Source organism: Eublepharis macularius, chromosome 1, assembly GCF_028583425.1.
Source record: "Eublepharis macularius isolate TG4126 chromosome 1, MPM_Emac_v1.0, whole genome shotgun sequence".
Lineage (NCBI taxonomy): Eukaryota > Metazoa > Chordata > Lepidosauria > Squamata > Eublepharidae > Eublepharis > Eublepharis macularius.
In genome coordinates this window covers 8625425-8645284 of record NC_072790.1, presented here as the reverse complement: position 1 = coordinate 8645284, position 19860 = coordinate 8625425, and the positions used below count along the sequence as shown (strand labels likewise).

The 19860-nt window shown below is 43.4% G+C and overlaps 1 protein-coding gene across 4 annotated transcripts in view; it reads right to left on the bottom strand.

The window, feature by feature from the left end:
• Positions 1–19860, bottom strand: part of KIF16B (kinesin family member 16B) — a 155689-nt gene that overhangs the window by 61712 nt on the left and 74117 nt on the right. For 2 of the 4 annotated variants that reach the window (XM_054970397.1, XM_054970407.1), the window contains exons 16-23: positions 15632–15714; positions 15332–15420; positions 12331–12363; positions 12068–12121; positions 9998–11347; positions 5260–5418; positions 3608–3713; positions 921–971 (exon numbers count right to left, since the gene is read on the bottom strand). In XM_054970397.1, the coding sequence (XP_054826372.1) occupies positions 921–971; positions 3608–3713; positions 5260–5418; positions 9998–11347; positions 12068–12121; positions 12331–12363; positions 15332–15420; positions 15632–15714 (1925 nt within the window). The remainder of the gene's footprint in view (positions 1–920; positions 972–3607; positions 3714–5259; positions 5419–9997; positions 11348–12067; positions 12122–12330; positions 12364–15331; positions 15421–15631; positions 15715–19860) is intronic. The other 2 variants (XM_054970417.1, XM_054970387.1) reach the window with 1 other exon arrangement.

The window sequence follows — 19860 nt, the reverse complement described above, 5'->3', positions numbered from 1 at the left end:
ATTTAAAAGGATCGAACCCAAATTCAATTAAACGAGATCAGTTCTGATTCAAAAAGAGAAGCCGTAATTTTCCTTGGTCGCCATTCTGCGTTTAGAACAGTATCCATTTCACTTAATTACGTACTGCAGGATTAATCTAGCTCCCAAAGTCCATGGAAAAAATACTCCTGGCGCACCATCCAAATGAAGACTGACGCCTCTAACCCAATTCTCCCCAAAAGCAAAAGAATTCACTGGACAGCTTTTATTTAAACATGAGGTTAGATCCAGCCAGCTGTTTCATGCAGTCTTCCCCTTTTTCTTACTGCCCCAATTCATACGTGGAGGTCCCTTGGTCTCCATGGTTTTTTAGTAGTCAAAGGAGACTCCTCCTTCCTTTTTCCACCAGTGGAAAGTTGGCTGAATTCAAACCATTTATTTCGACTTGGAACAGAACAATGCAAATATCATTGTCAAAAAAAAAAAGACTTTAAACCAAAGACTTTAAAACTCATGCAACAGCTTGCATACAATACATATTCCCTATGCACTGAAGATTTGACCCAATTTATCCAAGCAATTTGGTTTTACACTGTTGACAGAGCATCTTCTCATGAACCTGAAATTTAGACACATTTCTGTGTAGATGGAGTGTAACTAAACGGACATAAAGGTTGTTTCTATCTGATTGATTTCTGAAAGGGATACTGTTGCAGCATTAAGACATTAAACAAACTATGGCCACCACCACCAGTCAACTATCTAAACCCAAAGTTTTACCAGAGCAGAAACTTTGATTTTAATACTTTTCCCATTCACCATAAATCTTGTTGGAATACAGAATTCTAATTATGCTGCAGAAACTTAAAAAAAAAAATTCATTAAAGAGCATGCCATGATTTAAAATCAGCCGTTTTTCAAGGTGACAGGCTATAACCTACCTCATACTTCAGCTTGCGCTGACCAGGGCAGTTCGGAAACTTCTCGTTATCCTGGAAAGAAAGAGCAGACACAGTCGATAAGATTCTGATGTGGGGGGGAGTACTCTTGGACAAAGGGTCCAAATCAGATTAAATACTAAAAAAAGGAGGCCAATTATACTCCAAACTGGTACGAAATGGTTTAAATCCAAATACCTGGCCTTGGCTGGTTGACTGTCCAGTATCAAACACCTTGAGTTGATTTTTTCAGACAATCAATAAAAGGATCAATGCCAAGGGATGTCCAACCAGCAGCCCGTCCAAGTTTGAGTCCCGAGACTCAATTCATACACAAAAATAATCTCTTTAAGTCCTTAAATCCCGCAGAAGTGATCCAGGCACTTTAACACATTTCTAATCTGAGCACGAAGATGTGGCTCTCCCAGTGCCTAGATCACTCCTTCGAATTTACAGTTGCACATTTCTGGATTCTGAGACTTGATCCTGGCACTTAGAGAAGATCTAATAGCCAATTTAAAGGGTCACGTGACAGACCTCGACCTGACACCTTGAAGAGCTGCTGCCAGCCACAGCAGACCAAACTGCTCTTTGATATAAGGCAGCCTCGTGTGTTTACAAATCCCACCCCAAAAGGGACAGAACCTTAAACAGAATGGAACTGCTCATTCATAAACACAATTGTCATGTATAGAATCATAGAATCACAGAGTTGGAAGGGGCCATACAGACCATCTAGTCTAACCACTTGCCCAGTGCAGGATCAGCCTAAAGCATGTAGTTCCAGTTATGCTTCCTATGTGAGACAGTCCCAGTTTCAACAAGTATGAGCTACAGCTTACAAGGCATGGCCTTGAGAAGGATTTATAGACTCCCTGCCACAAAATGACTCCAAGCTATAGATATAAAGGGCTGCTGGCACACCGCATAAAAGTTTCCATGGAAAGTGCAAATGTGAAGCTCCAACATCTCCTCTTCCCCATCTGCAGCAGGACATATTGGTTGCCCCCCTCCCCCACCACCCGTGCAGGTCATCCAATCCCTGGGGGCTGTGGCAGAGACGGGCCAAGGGCAAGCATCATGAACTGGGGGGGGGGGGCTGCATTGTTCTTCCACATCTAAAAGGCTACAACGGTACAATGGCATCATGTGATTCTTGTAATATGTGCTGGTTACTGTAACCAAATGGATGGAGAGCAGTCCATCGACCACCCTCTCAGCCTATTCCCAGCCTATGTATTGTACCTTGCAAGGGTTTAAACTCATCCCCAACCCTTAGAATAGGGATTGCCATCCTTTAGACAGATGCTTCATTTGGCATAGGACTGAGTCATACCTACACTTTCCAGCTCCCAACAGAAGGCTGGATTACACTCTAGACATTTAGCAACCCACTACCAACATTTACCAGCATTATTCTCTATTTTACATTTAGAATGAGCAGCTAACTCTAACCCTAAACTCTAACTCTGCCCTGAGCCTGCTTGCGGGGAGGGCGGAATATAAATACAATACAATTAAAAAAATAATAAATAAACCCTTTTGAAGGCATTAAATCAGCAGGAATAAGCTGTCTATACATGCATAGAATGATTAAGTGCTTCTGAAGGTACTCAAAGAGAAGTGGCTGGAACTGGTTTCTGTTGGGGAATTTTTAGACCCCATTTCATAAAATCTTATTCTGAGCATACATTCTAGCTACCAGCACACAGAAATCTGTAAACAAGTAATAAAGCCTTGCTCTAAGTGTCACATTCCCTCTTCTGAGATATCTTGCTTGTTCCATGTGTCTCCTGTGGTGGAGACAGGTCACTGGAGCAATGTGTAAACATTTTGTTGTTTTGGTTATTCTAATAAATAATAACTGCAATTATATACCACTCTTCTAGACAGATTAGTGCCTCACCCAGAGCAGTGAACAAGTTAGTGTTGTTATTATCCCCACAATACAGCTGGGGAGCTGGGCTGAGAGGAGAGGCTCACCCAAGGCCACCGGCTGAGCTCATGGCAGTAGTGGGATTCGAACCAGTAGCATGTTGATTCGCAGCTGAACCACTTAACCAGAGTGCTACAGCAGCTCTCAATCTTGAATGAATTCCTTCCCAAAGAATATATCAGATACATATAAACTTTTGAGAAGCTAGAGCCGTGTGTCAGATATATCAGATACACGGCTTTAGCTTCTCAAATGTTTGTATAATTCATTTATCATTCAAACTTGTCAGATGTCATGTTGTCTGGGAAAATGCGTCATTCTGCAAACAAATAGCAATTATTCTGTAACCAATCAGTACTGTATAAGGCCCTCCAAAGCTACTGGTCTTTACACGTCTCCCCCTAATAGAGGCAGTTTCATGGGGTTATTGAAATAAATAATAAACGTATTTCCCCTCTGTATTCACTGTGTTTGGTGTCTTGAAATATATATGGGTTAGTGGTAGTAGGGGGCTTATAAATTGGAAGCAGGGTATTTAATAAACTGCCCTAACAGTTTCTCAAAAAAGAAACCATTTATTCCAGTGTGAAAAAGTAAATAAAGGCTAAAGGCTGTGTGAATAGCAGTTTTGCTTTGAAAAAAAAGTGCAGTCAACAAAACATGAAAGCATGTCAAGGATTTACCACTTTATGGAGACATTCTCCATTTAAAAAAATCACAAGCTAGCACCAGTCTACTAAATATATTTTCTTACTTTTAAACATTCCATAGACTGGAATAGGCTGTTATTGTCCTCTACAGAAGTGTAGTGAACATTTTGAAGACGTCTCTGAACTTCTTCTTCAATAAAGGCATTTATTCTAAAAATAAATCAAACAAAGAAAAAACAAATAAAAATCAGGGAGCGCTATTACTTATACACACCTGAATAAGTGTGAAAACAGAAAAGTGCAACAGTTCTTCTCAGAAATCAGATATACTTTCAATATATATATAAATGGGTTGGATCCAAACTAAATTTTCCAAAGGCAGAACTGAACTTTCCTGCCTCCCCCTCCCACTGCAGCCCACCGTTCTTCATGAAATGCTACCTTTGAAGAATGACATGAGGTACTCTGCGATGGGAAGGCAGAATCAGTGGGAAGTAGCTTGGATCCAATCCAACGTTTTAAATCTAATTGGCATTTGGTAGTCAGAGATAAAGTAGGGGGAGAACAGTTTTTTAATATCTACAAGGGATTTGTGATTTTAACACATTGTTAACCTGAATCTTTAAGATGTCAGATCAGAAAACAAATATTTTTATAGTTCAGTAGTAGCAGTGAACGGAAGAACAAAAGTTTCTAAAAAGTAGATCTTGTTCGGCTATTAGAAATTATAGTGAGAAAGGACTTGTTTTAAAGCACACATCTGCACTCAGGGTCTGCAATGATACATTAAAAATCAATTGGTGCTTTGCTACTGTCTGCAAAAATAACAGGATTGCTCCTCCAGTTTGCAGTATGTAATCCTGGTTTCTACAAAACCTGCATCTCTATAATGGGAGACGTTATTATTTTATATTTCCTCTAAAGAAAGCAGGGTCGTGGTTAAATGCAATGGAACGAAACAAAGAATATTACCTGTATGCTGATTACATTATTCAAGAGGCAACCCCAAAAGAATTTGCGGGGTGTGTGTGTGTGTGTGTTGATCTCTATGAATTGCTATTCGGTGATACTTCATATTTCCTTGATTATACAGCATGAAGTAGATTTCCAAGGCACTGTGGAAATACAAAATGCTATATACCCTCCGGCCCTGATTTTAAGAACTAAAAACACATGAACTACTCCAAGTAAAAAAGTTTTATTTGGGAAATATTTCAGACTCTTTCGAAGCAAAAAAAGAACCGTGCCATTCTATTCAAGTTACACTGAAACTGATTTTACCATATAAATTACAGATGGGCACGAACCGAAATACGAACTAAAGTTTGGCACGAACCAGGCTGGTTCGTAATTCATGAACCGGTGGTTTGTCAGAGCCCATTTCTGACGAACCACCACGAACTTTAGGCTGGTTTGTTTGGTTCATTTTTTTTGGTTCGTCACTGCAGACAGCCTGGTGCTGATCAATCAGTTTCCTAGGCAATGGGGGATGGGCTTTCTGCAGACCTTCTGCTGATCCGGAAGTGACGATTTGCTAACATAGAAGTGACGTTTTCACGAACAAAACGAACGAGTTCATGAACCAGGGTTCGTGGTTCGTGAAATGTGACAAACCATGAACTGCACAGTTCATTTTTTTCCTGGTTCGTGCCCATCTCTAATATAAATTAAAGGAATCCATCTGAAAACACTTGTGTAGAAAACAATTTGAATCATTTTTTAAAGGAACAAGAACAAACAAAACAGGAACACATACCTATCATCAACTGATGGAATAAGATGGGATGGTGTGTTTGTTGTGTTAGGAGGTGAACGGTTATGAGACAGCTTCTCTTCTATGTTTCCAATATGCTCCTTTTCAACTCGGTCACCGTCGCATATCTTCTGCTTCAGCTGCTGTATTTGCAAGTCCAATCTGTTAGCAAATTTCAACGCATATTATTTAATCAAATCGCAGCAGAGTTCCTCGCGCTCTACTGTGGAGAGCTCCCCAAATCTAGCCCCTAAAGTATGACCCTATCTATAAGAGAGACAAAACAAATTTAGAGAAGTTTCACTTGGCTTTTCTCATAGCTCTTGCCAACCTTGTAGAAAGAAGAACAGCACAGCAAGAAGGGACTTGAAGAACTTTAGTTGAAGGGGATTGATTTCTATCCCTGGATTTTTCATTGGGGGGGGGGATGGGACCACACAACCACTCACACTAAGCGAAAGAGCCAGGCAGTTGCTAATTCCTACTTAAGTTGATTCATTTTACCTGAAATTAAATTGATTCAGAGCATACCAGTTTTCCAAGAGTTTGGATAGACATAAAACTATAGTGAATAAGGCTTGGTAAGAAATTAAACCACCATGTTCTCTCATAAGGCATATTTTCCTTAGGCAGACGTGCATTAACAAAAAAAATTGCTGCAACTATTTAAACAGCAAAGCACCCATCTGTCAACAGGAAATTACTTTAGGATGTAAATATATTAGTTAAACAAATGAACAGCAGTCATTTTCAGCAGAAAATATCTTAGTCAGCCCATTAGAGTTAGATTGATCCATAAGTCTTAGAGCATTAGCACTACTTGAGTAATCTTGCACCATTTTAGAGCTCCGGCAAAGGGCTTCAACTATTCCTCCTCCAATGGAAGAGGTAGAAATCAAAAGACGCTAGGAAGACCAAAGGTGTATTTTTCAAGATTGGGGAGTCAGAGCACCTGCTTTGCTTGTAGAAGGTCCCAGTTTCAATCCCCAGTATCTCCAGTTAAAAGTATCAGGCAGTAAGGATCTCAAAGATCTAGGCCGTTTCCCCATTGTCTAAAAATAGCGCTGTACTCCCATAAGGCTGCTGGCTTCCTCGCACAATTTTTGACGCCATCCATTTACAAAACGGAGGCATGCAGCCACGAAAGTGCCATCATCACGGCCTGCCTCCATTTTGTAAACAGATGGCGTCAAAAATTGCGCGAGGAAGCTGGCAGCCTTCCGTGAGTATGGCGCTGTTTTTAGACTGTGGGGAAAGGGCCCTGCACTCAAGAGTCTAGAGAGATGCAGTTGTGAACCCAAGTTTGGAGTACAAAGGAGAAGAATGGATTACCTACAAAGACCTGTTGAAGTGGAATAAAAATGAACCAAGGATTAAAGACAATACAGAGTTATCATTTCAATATAGATGGTTACAATTCAGACAAATTAAAGACTTATTCGAAACTGATGAAAGAAAGAAAGGTTTTAGACAGGAGTACGGGGAGTTAGAGCAGCTTTTGATGGGTGATGGTCTAAAAATTATCTCCAAGGTATATAAACTGTTGCTGAAATGGTACACGGAGGACGAAACAGTCAAAGTCCAAATGGTAAAATGGGCAATGAATTTTAATAGAGAGACTACAATAGAAACTTGGGAATATCTTTGGAGAAATACAATGAAAATATCGACAGCTATTAGTTTAAAAGAGAATGGATATAAGATGATGTACAGATGGTACTTAACACCAAAAAAATTGGCAAATGTTAATAATCAAATGTCAAACAAATGTTGGAAATGTAAAAAACATGAAGGTTCAATGTATCATATGTGGTGGACTTGTGAAAAAGCTAAGCTATTTTGGTCTAATATTTTTGCTGAAATGTCTTCAATTTTGAAAAGTAATATAGAAAAAAGTCCAGAATTGTTATTAGTGGGGTTAAATATGGAAGATATTAATGTTAAGGACAGAGTTTTAGTATATTATATGACAGTGGCTGCAAGACTACTTTACGCTCAACATTGGAGACAGTAGGAGCTACCAGAAATTCAAGATTGGATTCAGAAATTGTTGCACATGGCGGAAATGGACAAATTAACAAGGAAATTGAGAGAACAAAATCCGAAGGAATTTGCAGAAGATTGGAGTAAATTTAAAAAATATGTAGAAAAGAAATGGGATGTGAAAGATCAGTTGTGGTCTCTGGATAATTATTGGGTATGAGAGAATTAGAAATATAAGACAAAACTTTGCCTTAAATGTTAGTAGAAAAGCTATTTAGACTAAAGTTAGTTACAAGGGGAAAAGGGGCCACAGTACTGTTGGGAGTCAATATGGAAAAGGGGGAGGGGGAGGCGGTGGGATAGCATAGATTGTGAAAAGGGGTATATTTGTTGTAAAACGTTTTTGGAATGTATGTGAACCCATCCAATAAAAATTTCTTTAAAAAAAAAAGAGTCTAGAGAGCTGCTACTTGTCAGAGTAGACAATGCTGACCTTGATAAGGCACTTTGATGTGTTTATTTGCAGCTGAAGGAAAGCAGAAATTTTACAATGGACTTGAAGCCCGTTACTGGTTGGCACTTCCTACGAATTTGGTATGCAAAAATGAAAATCAAGGTAGACCATTTTTTTAAAAAAAACTAATGCTTCCTTCACATTTAAGCAGTCTCACATATCCTAGCAATTTAAACAGAAATAACTTTCAAATGCCACTCCAGATGGTGCGCGATATTATGTAAAATTTGTACAGAAAATTATTAATTGAAAGAACTTTAAATTTTTTTTCTGAAAGTTAGTTTCTTCAGTTCCACCCAGCAGCCTTAGGAGATCTGCAAGAGTTTGTTTGTAACAGGAGTAACTGCACCCCTCCCCACAAATCAAGAGGAATTTTTTTACCTAGAGGAAAGATACAACACCAATTGTTTCCTCCCCAGAAATGCTGCCAGGTTGTAGGAATACCTTATTTACGCAAAAAACCACCCCCAAAGCAGCCGAAATGAGGGGGAAGTCTTATTCACAGCCATTTTGCAACAGTTAGTACTCAACTGGTATGAACAGCCAGGCCACGGCCTCTTCTGGTCACACAGAAACTGGGCCCTCCTGTGGGGACTCTTGGACCCAGAATTCAGGCCTACAGATCTGTACAGTGTCACCGAGTGACCATTCTGGAGTGCTGGAGTGTGTGCACGTGAGGGTGTTACAGGTTTGCCATCCCCCCACCCCTACCTGTGGCCCCCTGGCCCTGTGCACCTGGCCGCTGGAGGAGAAGCCGCGGTGGGAGGAAGAAGCACATGGACATGACCAGGGCTTTTTTTGGGAAAAGAGGTGGTGGAATTCAGGACCGCACAATGACGTCATTTTGGGTCAGCTGGAACAAGGAGCTTTTTTTAAAGTGTAAATCACTCTCGGCAAAAATGTTCACATGGTGGCCCCGCCCCCTGATCTCCAGACAGAGGGGCGCCAGTGGCGTGGAGGGCAATCTAAACTCCCCTCTGTCTGGAGATCAGGGGGCGGGGCCACCGGCCATGTGACCATTTTCAAGCAGTGCTGGAACTCGGTTCCACTGCGTTCCAGCTGAAAAAAAGCCCTGTACATGACCCATGCTCTACTGTCAGAAGAGCCATGGAGGTGATTTTTACTGAGCCTAGTTTCAGCACGCTGAGGCTCCTCCATCACACTGGAAAAGGACATTATTTTCAGGTGTGATGGGGGAGCATGGGAGCGCATGCATGAGGAAACTGAGTACCCTGCTGGTCTGCCGCCCCGGGGCCACTGTTAACCCTAAGGCCTCATCCACAGCCCAAGGTCACAGCTGCCTGCAGCAGTAATAGTCAGGGACCTTAGTGTAATTTATAGCTCCTTGGCCCCAGAAGGTGTGTAAGAAACCCAGAGATAAAAAGAAGAACTGGTGGCAGGAACAATCCTTAATCCAAGCAGGCAAATCCCAAAGGACAAAAGACCAAAGCATGTGCAACGACGTGGGATCCAGAGTAAGGGCCCCCCTTTTTTCTGGGTCTCCCGCATTCCCTTGGGGCACCCAGCTCAAGCTGTCACAGCACTCCTCTTTCTACACCGCAGCAACAGGCCTTAGGCATGTCTTTGTGTGTGTGTGTACCTGAGGGGGTTCCCTCTTCCCCCTCCCACTGGGTGAAAAAAACAGTGGGACGGGAAGTTTGAAACTCTTCTTGCTGTTTGCAAATGCAAACACACAGAAAAGTGCTGCAGCTGCTGCTGTTTTGCAGGCCACGGAAATGACGAACCAAGCACCGATCAAACTGGTTTGCGAACTGGGCAAATTGTTGGTGATTCGTGGTTCGTCGCTTTTCACGAACCACACCCACCACAAACGGCCGTTTTCCTGGTTCATGTCCACCTCTAGTCCTGACTCAGTATAAGGCAGCTCCATGTCTATGTACAGGGCTCTGATCCGTACCACACACTAAGACCATGAGGTGTGCTACTGAACATAAACTGAACATTAAAATATTCATTAGCACTTAACCTTTAAAAACTGCTAATGGAAATTAATGTTTAAAGGATATTCATTCGGGCATTTCATAGACTGCAAGGCCGTGGCTTTCTCGGACTGCAACCCGTGAGCCCACGCAGTCAGCAGACATCCCTTCAACCACTAATTCATGCTACTTGTTTCTTCAATTGTTACCGTGATCATCGATAATTCACAGAACATTAAATTTAAATCTCTCTTTGTAAAATAAATGGTGGGCACTAATTATGAATGACCAGTTTCCTTCTTACCGTTCTCGGTCTTGCTCTAGGGCTTTTTGTTCTGCCTCTATGGTAGCTTGGAGGCCAGCCTGCTCGGCGCTGCAGCTGCTGTTCAAAGTTGCAAGTTTCTGCCTTTGCTCTTCCATTTCCAGGTCTAGGGTGGAACTCTGCTGCAGGGCTGAGTGCCGCCTTTCCAGTTTAGCTACAGCTTTCTCCAGCGCCTCTCTTTGCTGTTTCTGCCTTGACTCAAGGATTTCTTTCTCCTTTTTCCGAACTTTCTCTTCTTGGCGAGCTATGTTGGCAGTAAATTCAAACGTTTCTTGAAGCTGCCGGAGCTGGCTGGCGCTGGCCCTGTACTGAGCAAGCTGTTCTTCTTTCTCTTCCATTTCTTTCTCGACTTCGTAAAGAGTATTGTCCAAGCTTTGCAGGCCTCTGTCCAGTACTTCAGAGGCTCTTTGCTTTTCCTCCAACAAAGCTGGTAAATGATTATTTGTCAAGTGCTGAAGCAGCTCCTCTCTCTGCTGCAGCCAATATTCAGATTTTATTTTGCTACCTTCTTCGACATCTAAGGCAGTATTGATGGCCTTTCCCTCACGTTTCTCGAGATTCACATGCTGTAGGTGCTTCAAGCAACCCAAACTTTCATGCTCATCAACGACCTCTTTTTCCAGATGATCCCTTTGTCGAACCAAGTCTCGCTCCAAACTGATGAGTTTTTCCAACTGCTTCCTCTTGAAGTCCATAAACTTATGCTGTGCCTTTTCCAGCTCTTCACAGTCTTCATCGCCTTCTGGTCGGGCTTCTTTGACTCGCAGGAGAGACTCTCGAATGTCTTCCAGGTCCTTCTTCTCTTCTTCCACCCTCTGCATGTCTCCTCTTTTAAGCACCTGGATCCTGACTTGCTTGTCTCTGAGCTGCTCTTCCAGGTGTGCCACCAACATTACTTGCTCTCTTTCCTGCTCCTCGAGCCTCTTTTTCTCCATTTCCAACTTGAGATACTGTTCTTCTTTTTCCTTTTTAAGCTTTTCCAATTCTCGGAAAATCTGCATTTTTTCCGCCTTTTCATTCTGACCGAGCTCTTGCAACCGCTGCAGTTCCTCTTTCACTCTCACAAAAATTTCTTCTTGCTGCTTCTTCTTCTGAAGCTCTATTTCTTGCTGCTCACGTAATCTCTCTTCTTCAAACTTCTCCTTTTCTGCAAGCAAGTCCTTCATCCGGCTTTCGATGTGGAAGCTTCTCTTCTTGAGATTCTCCTCTTGTTTTCGGATCTGCAGCTGAACGATTTCCGTTGCCTTGCGCTGGGACTCCACTTCTTGCTGCATCCTCTCTAGTTCAGCCTTGCCTGACTTTTGTCTTTCCTCCATTTCTTCTATGAGCTTTCTAAAGCATTAAGCAACAAAAAGGAGTTATGGCTTCAAAGCTTTTGCACCTAAGACAACACAAGCTTTTTATTTCAGTTATGCAATTGTTCTAAACGTTTCAGACATCCTTCAGTTCTGTTTTTCTACATATGGAGAGCCCTCCAAGTATGAAGGAACCACTGAGAGAGAGAGAGAGAGTCTTTGATCAAAAGCCGTGTAGCTATGGATTAAGGAAACTGTTATTTTCAAAGCTACATTATATTAACAGTGATATGCTTAAAAATCATTTTATAAGAATATTTAACCCTGTATATGGATGCAGGTGTGGAAGGCAAGATAAGATATCTAGCATTCCAAGATATATAACACAGTCCAAAATATATAACACAAGCTCATGCTTTAAAAATAACGGGGTTGATATTGGGTCAATAACAGCAACAATTATCTTCAAATAAAACAGCCCTTCTATTTGGGTTTCCCGGGGGGCGGGGGGGGGGGGTGCCCCAGGATTTCAGGGGCATACGGGGCTGCAATTAGACCCAGAAAGGCAAGGCAGTTGCAGTCCTTGTATGGAAACCCTTCTGTCTGTGGGATCCCCAAAGGATCCACCATCATTTCCCTAACTATTGTTATCTAAAAAAATATCCCAGCAAGTGAAACAAGATCTCTTTTTCTCCCCCAACACTCATCCATACACACCAAGGAGACATCGTTACATTTGAACATCCATATCCGTTACCTTTTACTTTCTAATTTTTCTAATTCTTCTCGTTGCTGCCTCTCAAACTCTAATCTATTTTTATAAAAAGAAAAAAATATTTTTAAAAAATTAAACAACTATGTCACATGATCTCATTTAGTGTACTTAATAATGTGTTTATACCACACTTAATTTACAACCATAACACAGCAACATTAAATCAGACAGGTTAGCGCAGATGGTTTTATGAGTTAGATACATGCAGGTATAGCAATCAATATAAAGAAATTGAGTTTCTCTACCTTAGACAGATTGGTCCTTTTACAGGGAAAAGACTGCCAGAGGAGGTAGAGAGAAACAGTCATCAGTTAAGAGAAGAGTTTACAGAAATAAGATCAAAGAGTGAAGCAGGAAAAAGGATCTCGAATGCCAACAACCGCACTACGGAACGTGACCACGTTCATTTCATGCAGCTGCCCCCCCCCCCCCGCATTAAAAATCGAGGCAACTGTAAAACTCTTCCTCCTGGGGGTGCCAGATTCACCCAGGGGGATTTTGAGGGTGGGACAAGGGCGGATGTGACATTGCGCGACATGCCCTCACTTCCAGGTGAAAATCCAGCCATAACGTCAGTGCGCCAGCTGATGCTCTAGAAGCTCTTATTACTTTTATTCGTTTACCCATTTACTTCGTTTATATCCTGTTTTTCTCCTCAACGGGGACCCAAAGCAGCTCTTCCCTCCTTCATTTTATCCTCACAACAACTCTGTGAGTAGGCGAGACAGAAGGAGAGTGACGGGCTCAAGGTCAAGCAAGCGTCCATGGCAGAGGGAGGATTCGAACCTGGATCTCCTGGATCCACGACACCACACTACATTTATTTCTTAAATTACATTATTTGGTCTGTTTGTAAGCCACTCTGAGTGCTTTTTTTTAAGGGTGGGACATAAATCTTATAAACAGACAATAATGCACAGCCCTTAAAGGGAGATTACAAAAAACCCAAAGACAACGCACCAACCAATGCCTGTTAGCCACAGTGGCTAAAGGCAACCTGTGTCCGCAGCTAGCGTGCCCCCCAAGCGTCAGTTGCTGGGGACAAGCAAAGGAGGGAGGCAGAGGGGGCCATCTTTGGGCCCTACTTGTATACCTCTCAGAAGCACCAGGATTGCCACGGCAGTAAATGAGATGCGGGATGGACCCCGATTCTGGTCCGCTTGGGCTCTTCTTATGTTATGTATAAGAAAGGTCTGCCCTTGTTACCCCTCTTGCCTTTTCCCAATTTCCTTCTCACGAGATAGTGATGTGGGTCGTTCTTGGTTGCATACACAGACACAAGCTTAGCACGGTCTGGTGAACATCAATGGCATAAAATAATATTATTTTTTTTTTTTAAACAAGAACATACTGTGAGAATGCAGAATATGCTTTTATAATGCGGAGCAGTGGGAATCTAGGGAGAGGGCAGAAAACTCAACAGGACTCTGGACTCCAGCTGCCTGATAATAGCCCGAAAGAGATGACAATTCTGGAGGCACTGGAACGGCCAGATGTCCGACATAAATCCCTTACATGCAACGGAAACCAAAGAACACACCCAGGAAAGAATCAAAGAACAGGAGTGGCTGGGCTGATCCACAGCAAAGACATAAAAAGCAGACCACAGAAAGTAGCTAGTTTATGGCGGGAAAAGGGTTTTATGAGGCAGCAGTGCCAGCCGACCGGGGCCCTGCTCCGCGTGAGCACCATCCATCCATCTGACAGTGCAGACCCTCCACGGGAAAAGGAAGGGAGTGTCAGGTCCCTCCTCCTCCCACGTACGGAACTGTGTTCAATGGAGTCAGAGCACGGTTCTGTCGGGGTCAGCCTGGCCTACTCAGGCTGGCGGCGGCTCACCAGGGTCTCGGGAAGAGGTCTTGCACATCACCTGATCGTTTCAAATGGGAGACGCCAGGGATAGAACCAGGGACCTTCTGCGTGCCCAGCAGATCCTCTGCCACTGCGCCACCCCATACTTGGGTGTTTAATTGCTTGCCAGCCACATCCTTTGCACAGCAGTTCACCAGATATTACACAAATGAAGCTGTGCAGCTGACTGTTGAGTTACATCGTGTGTTTCTCTTATGTGCACCCGCATGCGCACGGAAATAACTCCTGGGGCTCATGAGGGGAGATAAACAAAACACTGGTCTGGTGCGCAGTTGAGCAGAGCAAAATAACGTGTTGGGTAAAGTGACTGACCCAAGGAGGGCACCTGGAGCTTCTGCCCATTTCATTATTTTTGGGGGGGGGCATGAGGCCTGCCAAGCAAAACTGAGTTCTACGGGGGCATCCTTATTACAGCAGCTCAGGAGAGACAGCAGCTGTTGATCTGCACGAAATCCCAGGCCACACGAGGGAATCTGTGGAAAGATATGAAGCCTTAACAGGTCCACACTGGCCCAGCACTGAAAAGAAGTGGCAGAAAATATTCCCCTTCGAGATACATCCCACTTCTTCACCACAGTCTTCTCAGAACATTTGGTAATAAGGGTGTGCGCCTGTTACCTGTTGTGTCGTGTCTAAAGATGTCCAGCAATCCCAACCTGCAAGATTCGAGTCTAGCAGCACACTAAATTCCCACCATGGAAGTAGCTCTGGATAATTCCATGTGCTTATTTATTAATAAAGCAAACACTTATTTATGTATTAGTATCAATAGGACTCACACCTGCGGTCTTATTTTGGCAGATTTCACTTGCCAATTATTATGAGTACATTGCATGAACAGGGGTAGCGCCCCCCCCCCCAGTGGGGCAATGCCAGAGCCTCCAGACTTGTATTAGACCCGGCTGGTAGCGGGGGCGTGGGGGGGGGTATCCAGGAGAAAATGATGGGCACAAGCCATACCCACTGCTTTCTCCCCTGCAGCCAGCCCCGCCAGCCCTGCCAACATCTCAGGAGCTTGTCTCAGTTGCTTGGGTGGGGAAATTAACCAAAACTAACTAATTAACCAAAACTAGTAATAGTGATTGTATCGGAGGTGCCCCAGTTGGTTAGTTACTGGGTGGGGAAACTGGCTGATTAAAAAGGGTCTGCCACGCCTCTGTTTGGCATGTGTGCCAGGGGTTACCTCCCCCTGTTCTATGGGAGGGGTCACCTATGAAGGGGTGACAAAACAGATTCCACACACACACACACACACACACACACACTTGCATGTGCAGGAGGATGCCTAAGAAAATGTCATTTTTCAAGCACTGACAATTAAACAGCACACACACTATCAATATTAATAGGATGGGCTACTTAACATTTACTCACCCCGGATTATACAACATGACTGCAGAGAGGTTTTCACAAGATTTTGAAAGATCCGACATGGATAAACTGAAGGAAGAAAGCAGTCCACTCTAACAAGAGAGCAGAAGATCCAACAATTACTTACTAACTCCTGCTACTGAAATACAGTTGCATACATTTTCCCTACCAAACACGACAGGAATTAAACACATCATGAAAACTAGGGCAAATGTTTCAATCAATCTCTGGAGGGCAAAGCGGTCAGTCGTTCAGACGTTATTACAAGAAACTGAAGGTACCCGAGTACTTCACTATACTCACCTTTCTTTTTTCTCTCAGTTTAGCTGCTTCCTTGGGATGATTGAAACGAAACATATTTGTTCTCCCAAGCAATATAACAGCACCTGGCAAGGAAAAAAAAAACACAGAGAGCGTGTAAACAGAACAAAAGAGCTCTCTCTCTCTCTTTTTGTCAATTCTTTTTTATTTATTTTTTATTCATATAGTTTTCTCTACACAAACTGACAACAAACTCATTTAACAGCTTACAATACAGAAATTGGTCTAGTCATGGAAAACGACATTTGATTATAAGAATAACAATATGGATATTTAACAATCTTTAATAGTAGCATATTATGATAACACTATGAAGCATTATATAAATGGATTGCGGCTCGCGAGTATCTGTTTGTTTTGTAGTATATGTATAGTCCAGGAAAGGCAGCCATTGTTCATGAAATGTTGGCTGGTAATGTGGATTATCTAAAATTTGAAGATGGTCTGAAATGTTGTCCATAATAATAATAATAATAATAATAATAATAATAATAATAATAATAATCCCAGAGTTTCACAAACCAGTTTGACAAAGAAGGCATTTTTTGTTGAGCAAAATAAGGAAAGGCTGCTTTGGTAATTCAGAAATGAAGATACAGAACAGACAGTTTTCAGCTTGGCAGTACTGCAGTTTAGATTTTTTTTAAAAAACCACACAGAAAATTAAGCGTGCCCTCCTCAAACTTGATGAGTTTCTGTGAAGAACGGTCTTCATGCCGACTCCTTTAGAAAAAGCTCCGGAGGTCATATACCTTTCTACATGTTTGATCTCTGTTGTTGACAGAAGGTTCTAGGTGAAGAGAGAGAGATCTTCCTCAGCACGGACGATTTGGATTCTTCTCAGCAAAACTGGCCTACATTTTTAACCCTCAGAGCCATAACCAATTGGTGTGAGGCTGATTAAGCTCATGGACCCTCCCCAGATTGTATCTTGAAAAAACAACAACCCTGTATCTTATTGTCTAGTGCTGATTTGTTTGATTCATGAGTGCTTAATTAAGAGTTGTATTTTATCGGATGTTTATGCTGATATTTGTTAACCGCCTTGAGTGTTCTTGTTAAATGTTGTTGTAGAAAAGAGCGAGTCCAGCAGTACCTATAAGACTACAAAATTTGTAGTAGGGTGTGAGCTTTCGTGAGTCGCAGCTCGCTTCTTCAGATTAAACAATGTTGTAACCTGCCCTGAGCTTGCTTGCAGGGAGGGCAGGCTATAAACCAAATAAATAAAACAAAATAAAAATAATACTTTCCAGTCCTTTGGAAAGGAGGCTGGTTTGACTTCTTTGAAAGCACCTGTATAGGTTTTACCTGTCCCTGTGGACTCGTTACATTTTATTTATGTATTTGAAATATGCCTTTATTTAAAATATTTCTAAGCTTCCTGTCTCTCAAACTTGGGAGTCCCCCAAGGTGGAGAATGATAAAAACATGAAGACACACTTTAAAATACATACAAATATATCTAAATGATGAAAAACAAGAGCCCAAAGACATGTGAAAAGGCAGGTGGGTCAGTGAGCACCAAGGTCCCCCCACAAAGAGGGGATACAAGTTGTTAGGAGCTCCATCTCTGACTACACCACAGCTGGCCTTGCCCCCAAACTCTGCCCGTCCATCCTCACCCACAGCTACTTCAGATCCGGTGGACATTTATTTCTTCAGATCAATGGTGCAGCCATGGGCTCCTGCGTGGCCCCACAATATGCTAACATTTCATGGCTGACTAGGAGCAGCGCTTCCTCAGCTCCCACCCGCCAGCACCCCTCTTGTCTTGGAGACTCATTGATGATGCTTTTATCATCTGGACACATCTGGGAAAGACACACTGGGGGAATTTCACAAGCTCTTTAGCAGGCTCCACCCTACCATCAACCTGACCATGAATCAATCTATACAGGAAGTACATTTTCTAGACACCACCATACAAATACATGATGGAAGCATAAAAAACACCTTATACCAAAAACCTACGGGTCACCAAATACATCTACATGCTTCCAGTCATCACCCCAAACACTCCAAACAATCCATTGTCTTCAGGCAAGCTCTACGTTAGAGACTCTCACCTGTGTGATCTACAATGGAGATTTCCGGAATCACAGTATCTACTGGATGTAATAAAATAACAAATCAACAAAGCCAGAATGATAGAGATAAGCCCAAACAGAACAACAACAGAACACCACTGGTAGTCACATGCAGCTCCCAGCTCAAACCAGTTCAACGCACCATTAATGACCTGCAACTTATACTGGCCAACGATACTGGTCTCTCACCGGCACTGGGAGACAAATCTTTTCTCACCCACAGACAGCCCCCCCAACCTCAAACAACTCCTCACTCACAGCAGTGCACATCCCAACATAGACACAAATTCTGGTACCAGGGCTTGCAATAAGATGACAACTCTGCCCACATACCCATTCCAACAACACAATCACTGGACGTAACAACACTAGCTATACCAGGGATATCAAAGGCATTTGTTACGAGGGCCGGGTCTGACACGAATGTCACTTGGTTGGGGTGGGCCATGTGTACCATAAAATTTAATGCCAGGTGCAGGAGATATAAACTTTAGAACACAGGCAAACCCAATTAATGATATAAGTTTTTGACTCAAAATACAAATATGCTTAAACTTAACACTCTTACAGTATTTTTTTTACTTAACAGTTTTTGATAACTGACACCTCTTGCTCTGAATTACTGCATCAAAATGCGGAGTTACAGTCTGTGCTGTAGCAATTGTGAGCCTGCCGCTCAGCGGCGTGAGGCCTGAGACATCTGTGCCAGTTCCTCAGCTTGTTAAAGAGTTCTGGAGAACACAAAAACTTGCGGACTGTTTTGTGTCTTTTTAGTTGTTGGTAATAAAAAGTATTATATAGACATGTGTTCCGTATGCCCTTTCCGTTGCCGCCGAGACCCTCCAAATAAAGTCTGTATCCATCAATGTCCAGACCAAGCTTTTCCAGTGGATGAGGGCGCCTGCTCTAAAGTTATCAACTGAAACACACCTCTGCGCCTGCCACCTCCTCCAACATGAACCACCCCCATCACAGAAAGAACTGGACGCCAGCTCCAGGCTGGGAAATGCCTGGTGATTTGGGGGGCTGGGGCCTGGGCAGAACAGGGTCTGGGGGAAGGGACCCCAGCAGGCCATACTGCCCTAAAGCCCACCTCCAAAGCAGCCGTTGCCTCCGGGGGAACCGAGCTCTGTCACCTGGAGATCAGCTGTAACTCTGGGAGGTCTCCTGTTCCCACTTGCAGCCTAGCCCTCCAGTGCCTGTCCCTAGCCACGTTTATCCGCACATGCACAGGACACATCCAAATGCGCCCAGGACCGCCTTGGAGGCCGAAAGCATTTGCTTCCCTGACCAAGGCCACGCACTTGCCCCACACCCAGAGATGGAGCCCCTCACCGTCTTGGAACAGACCCACGAGGCCAAGCTAGGGAGGGCCACTTGACCGGGTGGGCTGGGGACATGAGGAGACTTCCAGCTCAACTCCATCGTTGCTCCAGTGACTGGCAAGGCACAAGACATGGGAAGGCGCCGCTCGGCAGCTGCTAAGACTATGCCTCAGCAGGGCTGGGGGCTGGAGAGCCAGCTGCCAATGGAGGTGGTGGCTCCTGACTGGCGAAGCAGGAGTGCTCCAAGCACTGGTCCCCCGCAGCCAGCCTGGAGCTGCAGGCCTTGCTGGAGCAGTCAGTCCCAATGAGGGCAAAACCTGCCTGATGGTGGGCTTCTGTGTGTGTGTGGGGGGGCCCTCCTGGCCAGCACCCAAGCCATCATGAGTGTGGCCAGGGAGAAGGTGGTGGAGATCAAGGGGGAGCGCTTCAAGGTGCAGCTGCGGGGGGGGGGCATGCTTTCCTTCAGTTGCTCGCAGGCCAGGTAAGAGCTCTGGAGGTGCCGGAGGCAGCCATATGTTTGACACCCTTGAGCTGTACCATCTTGGGCTCACTCCCTCGTTCATCTTCCAATGTCCTATATGTCATTAAGTGTCAGCAACGCCCTTCAGCTCTCAATATTGGACAAACAGATCAGCTGCTTCGCAGAAGAATGAATGGACGTAAATCGGATATCAGAAATCACAACATGTATTTATCCCACATCTGGCACAAGTTAAAGCAGCTTACAAATCAAATGTATAACCTAACCCCACAAATATACCCACAGCTCATAAAAACAGCCACCACAAAACAATTTAAA